General features: G+C 50.4%; 1 protein-coding gene across 1 annotated transcript; it reads left to right on the top strand.

Moving 5' to 3' along the window:
• Nucleotides 1–3,449: 3,449 nt before the first annotated feature.
• Nucleotides 3,450–13,138, top strand: SLC46A2 (solute carrier family 46 member 2). The gene is made up of 4 exons (XM_082696977.1): nt 3,450–4,851; nt 6,257–6,340; nt 6,754–6,910; nt 12,312–13,138. The coding sequence occupies exons 1-4, from the start codon at nt 3,723–3,725 to the stop codon at nt 12,367–12,369; spliced, it is 1,428 nt and encodes a 475-aa protein (XP_082553103.1). The 5' UTR covers nt 3,450–3,722; the 3' UTR covers nt 12,370–13,138.
• Nucleotides 13,139–15,593: the final 2,455 nt, after the last annotated feature.

The raw sequence follows: 15,593 nt of genomic DNA, 5'->3' as shown, positions 1-15,593 counted from the left end.
TGCACTTGAACAGAGCCAACCTTGACCTAGAAACTAAAGTGGCAGGGCCAGTGTTCAACTTGGCTCAAGGGCATACCCTGCCAGAAGCCTAGGCCACAGAGGAAGGCCAGGCACTACAGCAGCTAAAGCCTGCAGTCAGAGATGGAGGGGTTCGAGGGAACAGGATGAAAATACAATGCAAGGCAGAGTAGCCCAAACTGGGAAAGGTACTGAGGGCTCTCGGTCTAGTTCATTTCTGGGCCAGAGGATTCGGGTCCAAGCCTGGAGGGTCCCAGGGCTGGCTAGCTAGCATCACGGTGTCCCAGCTCCCACTAGACCTGTCCTAGATCTGGTGGGAAGCTCTCCGAGGCCCCTCAAATTCCCCTAGTTTCACAACAGGGAGAACTGAGACAAGAGGGAGGATGAAGTGTACCCTCTCGAGCCCACAACCCCAAGAATAGACAGACCCCTTGGTTATGTGGCCAGAATGGTCTGTACGGTTCAGGCTGTCTGTGACTCTCAGGGCCACATCTGACTGCTGGGTACCACCTTCCCCTAAAACCTCCGCATCCCCGGGAGCCTCTGCACCTCACAGGAACAGACTGGTTCAACTGCTTTTGTTCCAGCCTCTGAAAAAAACAGGGGTTAAGAATGGAGTGGGAGAGCTGGGCATGGGCTGAGTGAAAACAACCCCTCCCAAGGTGGGCCTTGGTGAGGGGGAGGTAGGAGCGGGAGGAAGAAGGAAGTGGGGAAGCTTTGAGGGGGCGACCAGGCCAGTTGCACAGGGCACATCGTACAGGGAGAGACTAGGTGTGTCTTCCTCTTTGCAGAAAGCAGACTTGTCTGGGTTGGACACAGTGCCAGGGAGAGGGACAGAAGACGGGAGCTCACCTACAGCGCACAAACCTACACAAAGTCATTTAGCGTTGAGTCCCGCCTCCCATGAATACATGATGCATTTGGCTTTATAATTGCTCCCTGCACAGCTGGGTCTTCTCCCTTGGGTAGTTTTGGGGTCGTGTTCATCCATGGTGCTGTGGCTATACTAGGGTTGAACTGACAAGGAGAGGGCTTGTATGTTTTGACTCTCTACCCGTGGGGGTGACCCCGAAGAGGGGTCTTGTGTCTTGGATCATTACTGTCCCTGCGCCACCCATCAGCCTGGTCCTCTTCGCAGAAGTGTGTGCTTAAAGGAGGAAACAAGGCGGCTAGGAGAGCAGAGGGTTCAGGCCAACCGAGGACAGTGGGCCCATGAGATGGAAGAACAACTGCAGAGAAAGAGAAAGGGCCCTGGGGACTTTACTCAGAAGCGGATGACCTGCTGACTCTCTTCTTCCTGGTGGGATCTACCCCCTGCCAGAGAGTTTTATCATCTGGAGGGACACCCAGGGCTGCAGGACCTCCCTGTCTCTCCCTTGGCCCCGGGGTTTGAGGCCGGGCCCTGCAGGCTGGGGCCTGCACTAGTTCCAGGCCAACCAGAGCCGCTGCACCTGCTCCCACTCCATTCTCAACCCTGGTTTTTCAGACGGTGGAACAAAAGCCGTTCAACCAGCTGCCCCCGTGAGGTACAGAAGAGTCAAAGCAGGATTCTTCTCCCAGAGGCTTCTGGCTTGGTGAAAGGGCTGAGCCTTGCTCCTCTCTGAGGTGTTGTTTGGATTCTTTGTTAGTGGTGGTAAGAACACTTAACATGGGAGGTTTAGCAAATTTTTAAGTTTACACCGTATTATTCTTGTGCACTGTTGTACAGAGGACCTCTGGAGCTTGGTTTTTTGCTGAACTGAAAGTAGATGCCATTGATTAGTGATTCCTCAGCCTCTGGCAACCACCATTCCACTCTGATTCTTGAACTTGACTGTTTGAGATAACTCATGTAAGTGAAATCATGCACTATTTGTCTTTCTATGACTTGTTTATTTCCCTTAGCACAATGTCCTCAAAGTCCATCCATGTTGTCACCAATTGCAGGATTTCCTTCTTTTTTAAAGGCTGGATAGTATTCAAATATATATATATATATATAAAACGTTTTGTTTATTCATTCACCTACTGATGGGCATTTCTGTTATTTCCCCATTTTGGTTATTGTGAATAATATTGCAGTGAGTAGGGGCGCCTGGGTGGCTCAGTGGGTTAAGCCTCTGCCTTCAGCTCAGGGCATGATCTCAGCAGGGGGCCTGCTTCCCCCTCTTTTCTCTGCCTGCCTCTCTGCCTACTTGTGATCTCTCTGTCAAATAAATAAAATATTGAAAAAAAAAAATATTGCAGCGAGTAGAGGACTGCCGACATCTCTTCCAGATCCTGAAAACAAACAAGTGGGACCCCATCAAACTAAAAAGCTTCTATATGGCAAAGGAAACAACGGAGTGGAAAAGCAACCTACAAAATGGGAGAAAATTTTGCACACCTTACATCTGATAAGGGGTTAATCTCCAAAATACATAAGGATTTAATTGTGAGTATGTAATTGTTCTCTACAATTTAATTGTGAGAACACAAACACAAACTAGGAGCCCGACTGAAAAATGGGCTGAGGACATGAAGAGACATTTCTCCAAAGAAGACACACAGACAGCCAACAATGAGGAAAAGATGCTCAACATCACTCATCATCAGAGAAATGCGAATCAAAACCACAGTGAGATACCTACCACTCACACCTGTCAGGATGGCTATCCTATTATTAAAAAAGAAAGAAAAAAGATATCAAGATAAGAAGTATTGGTGCTGGTGTGAGAAAGTGGAACCCTTGTGCCCTGTTGGTGGGAATGCAAAATGGAAACCAGTATGGAGGTTCCTCAAAAAAAAGCTACCCACCCCCCCCCCCCACCAACCATGCAGCGATTCTACTGCTGGGGATTCATCCCAAAGAACTGAAATCAACATCTCAAAGAGATATGAGCAGTTCTCTCAAAGTCTTTGCTACCGCGCCCCTGTTCCTTTTATTTTTATTTATTTTTAAGATTTATTTATTTATTTGACATACAGATTACAAGTAGGCAGAGAGGCAGGCAGAGAGAGAGGAGGAAGCAGGCTCCCCGCTGAGCAGAGAGCCCAATGCGGGGCCCAATCCAGGGACTCTGGGATCATGACCTGAGCCTAAGGCAGAGGCTTTAACCCACCGAGCCACCCAGGCGACCCCACCCCCACCCCGTTGCTTTTAAATCTAACCAAAAAAAACCTCCCACCCCCGCCGGCTCCCAGGACAAATCCTAGGTTCTGTACCCCACCCCCCACCCCACCGCACCCCACCGCACCCCACCGCACCCCACCGCACCCCACAGCCCCTCGCCCAGACCTGCCCGCCCCGGATAACCGAATTTCGCTCCCTGCCGGGGCGTCTCGGCCCTGGCCAGAACACGCTTGGGGAAGGCGCCCGAACCCCGCGAGAAGCCGGGGCATGCCTAGCTGGGGGGGCCATCGGGCCATCGTCAGGCGGCCGCGCAAGCCAGAGCAGCGTGACACGACGACCCGGGGGCGGTGACGCTGGGGGCCGAAACGGGGCGGTGCGCTCCCGGGCGCCTGGCTTCCTGGGCTGTCGCCAGCCCGGCTGGGCGGGCGGAGGCGGGGGCCGGGCGCGGCCTTTTAAGGCCGGGAGGAGTGGCCCGGCCTGAGGGTCAGCCGCGCAGGGCCGGCCACTGTCACAGGCGTCCCGCGCTCCGGCTTGGTCCCGTCCTGCGCGCACCCGGCCGCACGGCGCACACTCGCGCTCTGGGACCACATCCCGCCCCTCTCCGAGAGTCCTCATGGGGCCCGAGGCCGCCTGCCCAGGGAGGGGCCTCCTGTCTGGCCTCCAGGTGAGGACCTGGATCGAACCCGTGGTGGCTTCCACGCAGGTGGCTGCCTCCCTCTACGAGGCGGGGCTGCTCCTCGTGGTGAAGGCGTCCTTTGGAGCCGGGGCCTCCTCCAACCACAGCACCAGCCCGTCGCCCCGGGACGCCCAGGAGGACCAGCAGCAGAGGGCCATCTCCAATTTCTACATCATCTACAACCTCGTGGTGGGCTTGACGCCGCTGCTGTCTGCCTACGGGCTGGGCTGGCTCAGTGACCGCTACCACCGCAAGATCTCCATCTGCGTGTCCCTGCTGGGCTTCCTGCTCTCCCGCCTCGGGCTGTTGCTCAAGGTGCTGCTGGACTGGCCGGTGGAGGTGCTGTACGGGGCAGCGGCGATAAATGGGCTATGCGGGGGCTTCTCAGCCTTCTGGTCCGGTGTCATGGCACTGGGCTCCCTGGGCTCCCCCGAGGGTCGCCGCTCTGTGCGCCTCATCCTCATCGACCTGATCCTGGGAGTGGCAGGATTCTGCGGGAGCATGGCCTCTGGGCATCTCTTCAAACAGATGCCTGGGCACTCCGGGCAGGGCCTGGTGCTGACCGCCTGCAGCGTGAGCTGGGCTGCTTTTGCGCTTTTCTACAGCCTCTTGGTCCTGAAGGTCCCTGAGTCAGTGGCCAGACCCAGCAGGGCGCTCCCCGTGGTGGACACGGTATCTGGCACGGTTGGCACCTACCGTGCCCTGGATCCCGATCAGTTAGACAAGCAGAGTGTGGTGGGGCACCCTCCAGCCCCTGGGAAGGCACAGCCCCCAAGGACTATCATTGCCCTGCTCTTTGTGGGTGCTGTCGTATATGACCTGGCTGTGGTGGGCACCGTGGACGTGATGCCCCTTTTCATGCTAAGGGAGCCTCTCAGTTGGAACCAAGTGCAGGTGGGCTATGGCATGGCTGCAGGCTACACCGTCTTCATCACCAGCTTCCTGGGCGTCCTGGTCTTCTCTCGCTGCTTCCAGGACACCACCATGATCATGATCGGTATGGTGTCTTTTGGGTCAGGAGCCCTCCTCTTGGCGTTTGTGAAAGAGACATACATGTTCTACATTGGTGAGTCCGGCTTTCCTGGGGAAGCAGGACAAGGAAAATGTGGACCCCTAGGGTCATGGGGCTGACATGGTGTGGTGTGGCGTGGCGTGGTGTGGCATGGTGTGGTCTAGGTATCCCAGCTCAGCACCAGGGATGGGACCTACTATCTTACGAAGGGAGACAGGATTACATGCGGTTGAGTTAATGTAGTTGCACTGTATTGTGTTATCTGTGTTGCCCACTGAAAGGTTATTGGAGCCGTGCCCATGGCTCTAGGTCAGGGGAGGGTCAGTCAGTGGTGTCTGCAGTCAGTAGGGAAGGTTTTGGGTTGGCCTTAGGAGAAGGGGTTAGATTTTTTCTCTTCAGTTTTAAAGGGACAAAACATTGAAGTAATCAGGCTGGAAAGATCCCTTCATTAAAATCATTTCAGGCCAAGCATGGGCTGTTTAAAAATGGATTAAAAACTCTCCATAAATGCCTTTCACAACCAATGTAATAAATTCTCTCAAAGAAGTAGAATGAAGTTTCCATCTGAGGACCACAGGCAGAGAGCTCTAGATCCAGGCTTTAATCAAACTTTCTACAATGATAGAATTCTTCTAAAATCTGTGCTGTCCAATATGGTAGCCACTGGCCATGTGTGGCTCTTGAGCACTTGGAATGTGGCTAGCACCGCTAAAGAACAGAATTTTAAATTTGATTTTAATTTATTTATATAGTCACTTGTGGCTAGTGGTTGACATATTAGAAAAAACAACAAGAAAAAACAAGGCTGTCCCTTGGCTGAGGGCCCATGTCTCAGAAAACACCTAACAAAATGGCAACTTCGGCCTGGCCAGCTCCCAGTTAGACAGGCTGCGTGCAGAGGCCAGAGTACCTGTCTCCCTTCCTACCACCTCTACCTCTCCTTTCCTCTCTCCACACACTCACACACCTAAACACACACCACACTGGGATTATGAATAAGGAAGGAAGGGTGCGTGGCAGCTGTGTAACGTGGCACACATTCCTGGGTGCACTTTGCCAAAGCTCCTGCAACTGTCTCCCAGAGGGGGTTGTGAATGGTGACAGAAGACACCTCTGTCCCGGCGACAAGGTGAAGAGTCCTGAGTTACTCAGTGACATCAGCTCCCCTTCCCTAGATGCTACTTAAATCTGCCAATGAAGACAGCCTTCACTATCGCTGTGCCCTGCCACCTCGCAAGTGGGTCTGTGGCATCAATGGCACCGTCAGAGCTCAGGGACTCGGCCTGCCTGGGAGGGGGGCGGGCATTAGTCCACTAGTGGAGAAACCACTAGATCCAGGGCAAGCCCATGCAGTCTGTGGGGAAGGGGAGATTCCTGGTAAGACTTTTTGCTTTCTTCTGATTTACTCCTTGGCCAAGGCAGGGCACATGAGGAGTGTTCTTGTGTGATTTCCTTCCAGCTCGAGCTGTCATGCTGTTCGCGCTCATCCCCATCACAACCATCCGATCAGCAATGTCCAAACTCATCAAGGGCTCCTCTTATGGTACGTTAAAGAAATCTCTCTGAAATTCTCTGCCCAGCCCGTTTCAGAGCTGCTTGGGTTGAAGCACAGGGTTCAGACTTACAGAAGGTCTACGAGAGAGTTCCAGAAGCTGCCTTCAATACACTAGGAACAATCTGGGGTCCATCCAGGGCAGAGGGGGTGAAAACAGGAGGATGGGAAAGACTCAGAAAGTCAGTCACTGAAACGCCACAGTCAGGGGAGGAGGCTACTATCTGTGGGTTGCGGAAAGATCCAGCTGGATAGAGGCAGGAGTCCTGGCGGAGTGAGCTGAGACTGAGAGGGAGTTCTGGGAAGGACGCAGAGCCTCCTGAGAGCTCCCTGGAGACTCAGCTAGTGGGTAACAAGGAAGGGACAGCAGCACATCTTCTTGGTAACCCCTGTCCCTTCCACAGGAAAGGTGTTCGTCATCCTGCAGCTGTCCCTGACTCTGACCGGCGTGGTGACCTCCACAGTCTACAACAAGATCTATCAACTCACCATGGAAAAGTTTGTTGGCACCTGTTTTGCTCTCTCCTCCTTTCTCTCCTTCCTGGCCATCATCCCAATTGGGTAAGACAGGAGCAGTGACTGTGGTTTGGGCTGAGGCCCTGGGGCACATGTCAGGGCCCGCTGGACCCCCTCCAGCCTATTAGCATAAAGAATTATTTATTTGCAGCCTTTAGGCAGTGGGTTCTGGGTCGGCTCTCCCACAAAGAAAAAGTCCTCCTGTTCCTCAGGAGGAATCTGGCAATGTGGGAAACCCCCAAAGTCGTGAATAATGAACAGACAGCCACAAGCAGCTGGCATACTTCCTGGCAGTGTGGTAATTCACTTTGTTTATGAAAGCCTCATAGACTTCCTTGTAATCAGAGGCTGGGATTAGAAACCCTTGTGAACCACTTCCACCCCTTTTGTTTAGGTCCTTTTAGATGAGAACCATCCTGCCTCACTTCTGGGTATTCTTGGCATGCCCTCCAAAGGCTTGACAACTGGCGGTCTCTGGGCTCAGCCACTTCCTCACCTGCCCCAACACTCTCACATGCCACTGGACTGTGGGAGCTCCCTAGAGGACTTAGGCAATTCCTTTGATCTCTCTGGGAGAGTTGTCTCATTGGTCAAATAAGAGCAATCAAGTCAGAAAAATAACAGGCAGGAAGACCACTGGAGAAGCCAAAGAGAGGAACTCTACTCCCAGGGTAAGAGCACCAGCTTTGGACAAACAGACCAAAACAGACCAAAATGGTCTCTGACCAGCCCTCTCTAATGCAAGTCACCAGAGCAAGCCACACTGCAAGCCATATATGCAATTGTCAATTTTCTAGTAATGTTTAAAAATGATAACAGGTGAAATTAATTCTAGTAAACATTTGATTTGACCCAATATATCCAAAATATCACTCTAATATCTAGTCAATTTACAAAAGTATCAGAGAGCTTTGGTTTTTTTAAGTCTTTGAAATCCGGATGTATGTTATGCTGATGGCACATCTCAGTTTGGACTCCATTTGCACATGTTTCAAGTGCTCAGAGGCCTGTGCAATAGTGGCTACTCCATTATCACAGTCTTGGATGGTTTAAGCCCATTTACCCCTTCTCATTCAGTGAGGTCCTCTCGTGCTTGTATCAATCCCACTACAGTTGAAAGGAATACAGTAAATATATCCACACTAAGGGGCAAGGGATTTGATAAGGATCTGCATTTTAGGGGACCTGCCTGGTAGCACAGAGAGCTCTATGCGTCAGTAATGGTGGCATTACAGACAGCCCAATAGAAACCAATCGAGGGCAGCCTGAAAGAAGCAGGAAGTAGATGGCAGTAAGGCCTTGTGAGAATTCTCACATCGTAATATACGTCCCTGCCTACACAGAAGGTTGATGCACTTTTTTTCTTTTTAAAATTTATTTATTTGACAGAGAGAGAGAGAGAAAACACAAGTAGGGGGAGCAGCAGGCAGAGAGAGAGAGGGAGAAGCAGCCTCCTTGCTGAGTGGGGAGCCCAATGTGGGGCTTGATCCAAGGACTTTGGGATCATGACTTGAGCCCAAGGCAGATGCTCAACCAACTGAGCCACCCAGGCGCCCCAAGGCTGAGCCTCTTGAGCCATCAATCATGAAGGCTCTTTGCTCGACTTCATGGTTGAGAAAAGAAAGATGGGCCAATGAGAAAAGAAGGAAGGGAGGGTGGAGGGAGGGAGGGACAGCGGGACAGAGGGAGGGACGGAGGAGGGAAGGCCTTTTCCTGGGCCCTATTTTTATGTGAGTCTTGGCTGAATGGGTTGGGCTCAGCTAGACCTTAGCATGCAATGCCAATTTCCCAGCTGTTTGCCCAAGTAAGTGATGGATTAGTAGCTGTGCCACTTGGAAGTCACCCAGCCCTATTTGGGAGATAGACGAAATAGTCTCCTTAACCTAAATAAACAAACAAAGGAAAACAGAACAAAAGAAAACAAGCCTGAGTAGTTAATGTGTGGCATAGTTAGATAAATGGACCAATGAAAGCCACAGTAGTTGGTTCCTTTCTACTGTTTCGCTGCTTCTTGTGTGTACTGAGTGGGATGCTGGTCTTGCGTAAGAGACTTCTACGCAAAGAAGGAGGTGGGCTTCTCTTGACCTCTCACCCCAGGACACTATGTAATGTGTGCTTGGATTTGGTCAGACTTTCCATGCACGGTATCTTCCTCAGGCCCTGAAGGGTCTTCGCGATTTTCTATCACAGATGCAGGGACAGGATCTTGAATCTATCAGGTAAGTACCTGAGTGCTTACGGGAATGAGGCACTGAAGTAGTTGATCATTATTTCTCTCTCATAGTCATGTACCAGTAAAGAGACACATGAGAAAATAAAGCCTCATTGGCTATATGCTAGAATCACCTAGAAAGCTTTAAAAGTCACTGATGTCTGGATCCTACCCCCAGAGATTCCGACTCAGTCGATCTGGGGTGCAGCCCTGGGCACAGGACTTTTTAAAAGCTCTCCAGATGATCTGAATATACAACCAAGATGGAGAACTCTGGTGCAAGTGTTTCCATTACCTTTCCTTCCATGGAGTTCCTGAATGAACAGGATCTTGAAAAACTCTTAAAGTTAAAAGAGGCCAAGGCGGTACCATCAATCAATCAAGTGAGAGCGCCGGGGGAAAAAACAGTAGAACTTTCCAACCACAGAGAGAAAAGCTACATTCTAATGACATCGAAGCGCAGGAAGGCATGTGAGAGCAGGGAACAGAGGAGGCAGCAGAGGGCAGAATGCTGGAGGAGTGGTCTCTGGGCCAGAGCTGCCAACAACCTGCTTGCCAAAAGGGACTGTGTCCCCGGCCCATTCTGGTCCCAAAGTGAGTCCGTTTCACATTACTGTTGAGAACCAGCCTTCTCCTACTTGCTCTTCTTACGTGCAATTGGGAGATGTTAAAGGAATAACTGTCTCTGCCCGTCTGTGACCTACTCGCCACTTGATTCTTCTCTGCCCTCCCCACCCTTTTTAAATTAATAGTAACAATAGCAAACATGTAAATAGCCCTTATCATGGGCCAGCTACTACTTAAAATATTGCATATATTTAATGAATTTAATCTTCCCCCAAAGTTCTTGGAGGTCATTACTATTGCTATTTTTGCAAATAAGGAGATAGACACTCTAGGGTGTTCTGTAACTTACCAAATGTCCACAGCCAAAAAGTGGCAGAGACAAGGGTTGAATCCAGGCTGTCTCTGACCCAGCACAGGGCACTGCTTCTTAGAGGAGTCACCAGTGTCAGGGTGCCACCTGTCCCGTCTCCTTAGAGAGCTCCCTCCCCGCGAGAGCGAGCCACTCTCTCCTGAATGCTTACTGAACTGACATGTGATCTACCACCCAATCTCTCCTCAACCTCCACTGGCTTCATGGTCAGCTTCTGCAAAGGCTGGTGTGCCCTTGCTGCGTCCTCATCTCCCACCCATCTGAGCTCCCCCCCCCCCCCCGACCACCAGAGCTCTTCTCATCAAGGCCACTAACAACTCTTCAAGGCTGAAGCCACTGGACTCCCTGCGGTCCTCACCCCACATGATTTCCTCACGGTCCCCACACCACTGGTCTCTCTCCACTGTCATTGGGCTTTCTCAACACCTTATTGCTTCTTCCTGACAAACCACCAAATGGAAGATTCTTTAGGGCTCTTCTCTGGGATCTCACTTCATATTCTCTCTCTGAGCAAACTAAAGTACTTTCAAAACTTGGAATTACCAACTAAGTTTCCAAAATTGGGTTCTTGATGCCTTCCTACGTCTGCTCCCTCTCCAGCCTGTCCTACCTCACTAAAAGGCACCGCCACTCTCTCAGGAAGAGAAACCCAAGTCACCAATCTCCTCCCTCCTCTCTACCTCCCCTTACCGCTAATCCATCAGACCTCATTGACTCCATCTTCAAAATAGCCCTAGATTTCATCCTTTTCTTTTTATCGCTACTGCTACCACCCCGAGGCCTGAGCACTTGAAAAAGTGGATTAGCCTCTGAACCGTTAGCCCCATGTCCACTCTTGTGCCCACCCCATCCTCCCTCTACCAGGTGCCCAGAGCAATTTCCTTCAAGTGTTTAAACAGATCATGTCATCTCCTGCTCAAAGTTCTGCATTTGGCTTTCACTGCTGTTAGGATACAACCTGAATGTCTTTCCATGGACCACAAGGCCCCACAGAGTCCGGGCTTGCCAACCTCCCTGGTGCCTGCTGCTGCTGTTAACCACCCTCCCCCACCCCATGCCTCAGCCCCAGTGGTTGCCCCTTGTGTCCTTCTCCCTTCTGCACCGTGCCTCCTTCTTAACCCAACTGGCTATGGTCCTAACCCATTCTCAACCTAAATTAGGTCCTTCTATCATATGATCCCAAAGCTTCCTGTACTTTCTTTCATAGCATGACAGCTGATGATTAGTGATTGCCTTTTCATAAGCCTGCCCACTGGATGGTAGGCTGCCTGAGGGCAGGAACCACGGCTTTCTGGCTCAGCATGGATAGTCTGTGCCCAGCAGAAAGCCTGGCATGTAAAGAGTACTCAAAAAGGATCTAAAGCATCCTCTGTTGGAAGGGTGTGGCCCCTACTGACCAGCACGGTGAACCTCCAACCCCCAGAGCTACCTCTTGGCTGACCTGAAGGCAGGGCTGGCCATCCCATTGGGTCTGCGTGGTCAGGTCTCTGCAGGATTCAGCTGGAGTCAGGACTGCAGCCAGGCATTCACGGCGTTGTGGGTAGCTGCCTCCACTGCTGGGCTTTCCTGCCGGCTTAGTAATACAATGAGTTTTGTTTCAAGTACAGTAAGTGCTTCTCCCTGTGGAGCCCTGTGGCTTATGGAAGATGGAAAGTCAGAGTTTTGGGAAGAGCTCACGAAGCTCTCCCTTAGAAGGTTTGGATTCTCATTCATACCCCATCCAGCAGCTCCAGGAGCTGGCCATCAGCCAGGAAGAGCTGTGCTCTAACTTAGACTCTGAGGCTCCTAGGGCTCAAACACAGGAAAGACCGAGGACCCCAGAGGTGGAAGGACAGGCCAAAGGACAGGCTGAAGTACAGGCCGAAGTTCACATAGATCCAAGACTTGGCCTCAGATCTCCTAATTCCTATGCATCCCCTTAGCTACAAATATTTGCAAACAACATAATGAGGATTTGTGGAAGGGGGCTATGGAAAGGCAGAAGATGAGATAGCCAATTCTGCTTGCGATTAGCCAGTCTTGACCTTGAAATACACGTGGGAGGTCATCATCAGGCAGAAGTGAGATGGAGAGAGATTCTGGGAAAAGGAAAGTGTAGACGTAAAGGTCTTGAGATGTCTTAGGACTGGAATGGGCCTGGAGTGGGAGAAGTTTCCTCCCGCCATCTCCCAACTCCAAACAGCCTCCCGGGCATGAGGGACAGAGCCTCTCAGGTGGCTGTTGGTGGGGAGGAAAAGGCACACCCTTTGCCTCATTCCAGTGGTTGGCTTGTAATTCTGGATTGTCAATTCTTACAGCATCGTGGCCTATAAACAAGCCTCATGGTTGCAATACGGTGACATCACGGAGACATGATGGTGCTGACCTACGGGAGCTGTGAGGACCAGCACCAGCAGGACCCCTTTGAAGGCAAAGGAAGGAACTGAGTGCTGGTGACCAAGGCAACCCACCACCCCCAAACCCCGAGTTCAAGCCAGAGTTGGCCTCAGAATGACCCGCTCTGGCTCTGGGGTCCCTGGTGGGTGGGGGAATAGCATTTTCTTGGTGATAGAAAAACTTTCTCAGTTTTCAGATGTCCCTGCTAAACAGAGATTGGGTTCAGGGCTCAGGAGAGTGTGAACATTCAAAGGTTATATGTAGGCTGCATACACAGTCACGCCAGATGCACCCAGGGCTTCAGATGGCAGCCCCCTTTCTTCCAGGAGCTGTCACCGGGGCTCCAAGGTATGGCTAACCAGTCACCCAGGCGCTGCGCTGGGAGGCCCACATGAGAACTCCAACCAAAGCACACATTTTCAGTAGCCTAAGGGGAACACAGAGGGGATGTTTTATAAGAACTCCCAATGTTTTAGGAGATTTGGGGCTCCAGCTCTTGGATTCAGGGTGGTTTTATTGTTGTTGGTACTGTTGCTTTTAAGAAGCGAATATCAAAAGACTTTCTTTAGTGGAATATTATATTGAATATTTCCAGTCAACAGTACTCCCCCCAGTGGGTGGTGTGAAGGGAGAGGGGAGAGGAGATGTGCTAAGAGTCATTTTATCTCAAGGTACCTATTTTTATAGGCTATTTTACTTACATAGAGAAAAGCAGACTCACTTCCTAATAAAATGGACATTTATTGTATGTGTGTGAATCGCTCTGCTCTGGTCAGGCTCCCTCTATAACTACAGGCATGGCATTCTCATACTGGGGTCAAACTTGAAGCTACAGAATATATTTAAAGCTCCAAGAATTTGGGCTCAGAGAGTCTGCATCTCTGATCCCTTTCAGGGAAAAAAAACCCCTAAACTTTCTGGCATGTGTCCTGAGGTCCTAGAACCAGGGTCCTAGAACCAGGGTCCTAGAAGCTAGAACCCGAGATATGGCAAGAATATGATTGTTCCTGTCCCAGAGCCCATGTCTAGCAGGTGCAGCAGATAAGAGTCTCCAGCAACAATGTATCCTACAACACATGCTAACCTAAGGAAGCAAATAATCCAGATTTAGGAAAGCACGGAAGGCTTCTCAGAAGTGGCACATGGTAAGACTGGAAGGATAAGGAGTTACGGAGGCCGGAAGTTAAGGGCCGGTCCAGGCAGAAGGAATCACAGCTGGAAGGCCTGAAGGTGAAAAATCCTGGGATAGAGGAATTCAATATAAGGGGAGTGAAGAGAAAGGGAGGGGGCAGATACCAAAGGAACAGGATCAGGACACGAGACTGGAGAGGTAAGGAGGAACAACACACAAATAGAACCTTAAAAAAAAAAAAAGTTTTTCTTCCAAGTTATGGGGCTAGCTGGTGGAGGATTTCAGGCAGGAGCACGAACTGGGGGAGGAAGGAGCAGAAGGAGCGAGCACTACTTGCAGAAAGGAGGCAAGAGCAGAGATGCAGAAATCCAGGTGATGGACGATGGAGGACTGATGCTGGAGAAGGAGCTACAAGGATCGAGAAAAGTGAGGGACTCAGAGAGATCCTTGGGCGCTAGTAGTCAACGGGAGTGGGGGATGGATGAACCGCAGAGGGTGAGGCAGATGGAGGCAAGAATGCTCAGATTCGGGGTTCAGGCAACTAGGAAGAAGGCAGAGCCTCTCACTGAGACAGGCAACATGGATGGAGGAGGGGGGCATGGGAAGAGGACTTCAAGGCCACGCTCACCTCTCTAAACTCTCACAGTCATGCTCCTTGCCCTGGACTCCTTCCCTCGTGTCCCAGCTTGACTGGCTCCCCAACCTGGATGAATCTCATTGTTGGCTGCTCCATTCCTGCTCCTGAAAAACTGGCTTGCAACATCCAGAAACATTTCTTTACGTGCCCACACTCATCCTTGCTGTGAGCTCGTGGCTTTTATTTTAAAATTTTTATTGTGTTATGTGAGTCACCATACAATACCTCGTTAGTTTTTGATGCAGTGTTCCATGATTCACTGTTTGTGTAGAACACCCAGTGCTCCCTGCAATACATGCCCTCCTTAATACCCATCACTGGGCTCATTCATTCCCCCTACCCCCTCCTCTTGAAAATCCTCAGTTTGTTTCTTGGAGTCCACAGTCTCACATGATTCATTTCCCCCCCTTCACTTTCCCTTTCCTTCTCCTAATGTCCTCCATGTTACTCCTTATGCTCCACAAGTAAGTGAAACCATATCATAATTGACTTTCTCTGCTTGACTTATTTCACTCAGCATAATCTCTTCCAGTCTTGTCCACGTTGATAAAAAATTGGGTATTCATCCTTTCTGATGGTAGAGTAATATTCCATTGTGTATATATACCTTATCTTCTTTATCTATTCATCTGGTGAAGGGCATCTCGGCCCTTTCCACAGTTTGGCTATTGTGTACATTGCTGCTATGAACACTAAGATACATATGGCCATTCTTTTCACTACATCTGTATCTTTGGGGTAAATACCCAGTAGTGCAATTGCAGGGTCATAGGGTAGCTCTATTTTTAATTGTTTTTTCAGGAATCTCCACTCTGTTTTCCAAAGTGGTTGCACCAACTTGCATTCCCACCAACAGCATTAGAGAGTTCCTCTTTCACCACATCCTCTCCAACATTTGTTGTTTCCTGCCTTGTTAATTTTGACCATTGTAACTGGAATAAGGTGGCATCTCAATGTGCTTTTGATTTGAATTTCCCTGATGGCTAATGATGAACACTTTTTCATGTGTCTGCTAGCCATTTCTATGTCTTCATTGGAGGAGTGTCTGTTCATGTCTTCTGCCCATTTTTTGACTGGGTTATCTGTTGTTTTGGGTGCTGAACTTGAGAAGTTCTTTATAGATCTTGGATATCACCCCTTGGTCTGTAGTGTTATTTGTGAATATCTTCTCCCATTCGGTATCTTGTGGCTTTAACCAGAGCTGGGCTCTCCAAACCCAGCACTGGCTCCTTTTCAGCCCCACCCACCTGTTACCAACACAGCAGTTTTTGGACATTTGCCCCAGGTCACCAATTCCTCTAAAGGATATTCTAACCCCTTTGATGTTCTCAAAGTGTTGCTTCTGGACCAGCAGCATTAACACCCCTAAGGAACCTGTTAGAGATACAAATTCTTGGGCTCTACCCAAACCAAACTCTAGAGGTAGAGGTAGGG

Source organism: Mustela nivalis (genome assembly GCF_964662115.1).
Source record: "Mustela nivalis genome assembly, chromosome: 13".
Classification (NCBI taxonomy): domain Eukaryota; kingdom Metazoa; phylum Chordata; class Mammalia; order Carnivora; family Mustelidae; genus Mustela; species Mustela nivalis.
This window is presented reverse-complemented; position numbering and strand designations above follow the sequence as displayed.

Excerpts from the sequence above, each read along its gene's own strand:
- SLC46A2 (XM_082696977.1), top strand. The coding sequence starts at position 3,723 with ATGGGGCCCGAGGCCGCCTGCCCAGGGAGGGGCCTCCTGTCTGGCCTC. Across the intron at positions 4,852-6,256 it reads GACATACATGTTCTACATTG|CTCGAGCTGTCATGCTGTTC; the intron begins GTGAGTCCGGCT and ends ATTTCCTTCCAG. Across the intron at positions 6,911-12,311 it reads CTGGCCATCATCCCAATTGG|CATCGTGGCCTATAAACAAG; the intron begins GTAAGACAGGAG and ends CAATTCTTACAG.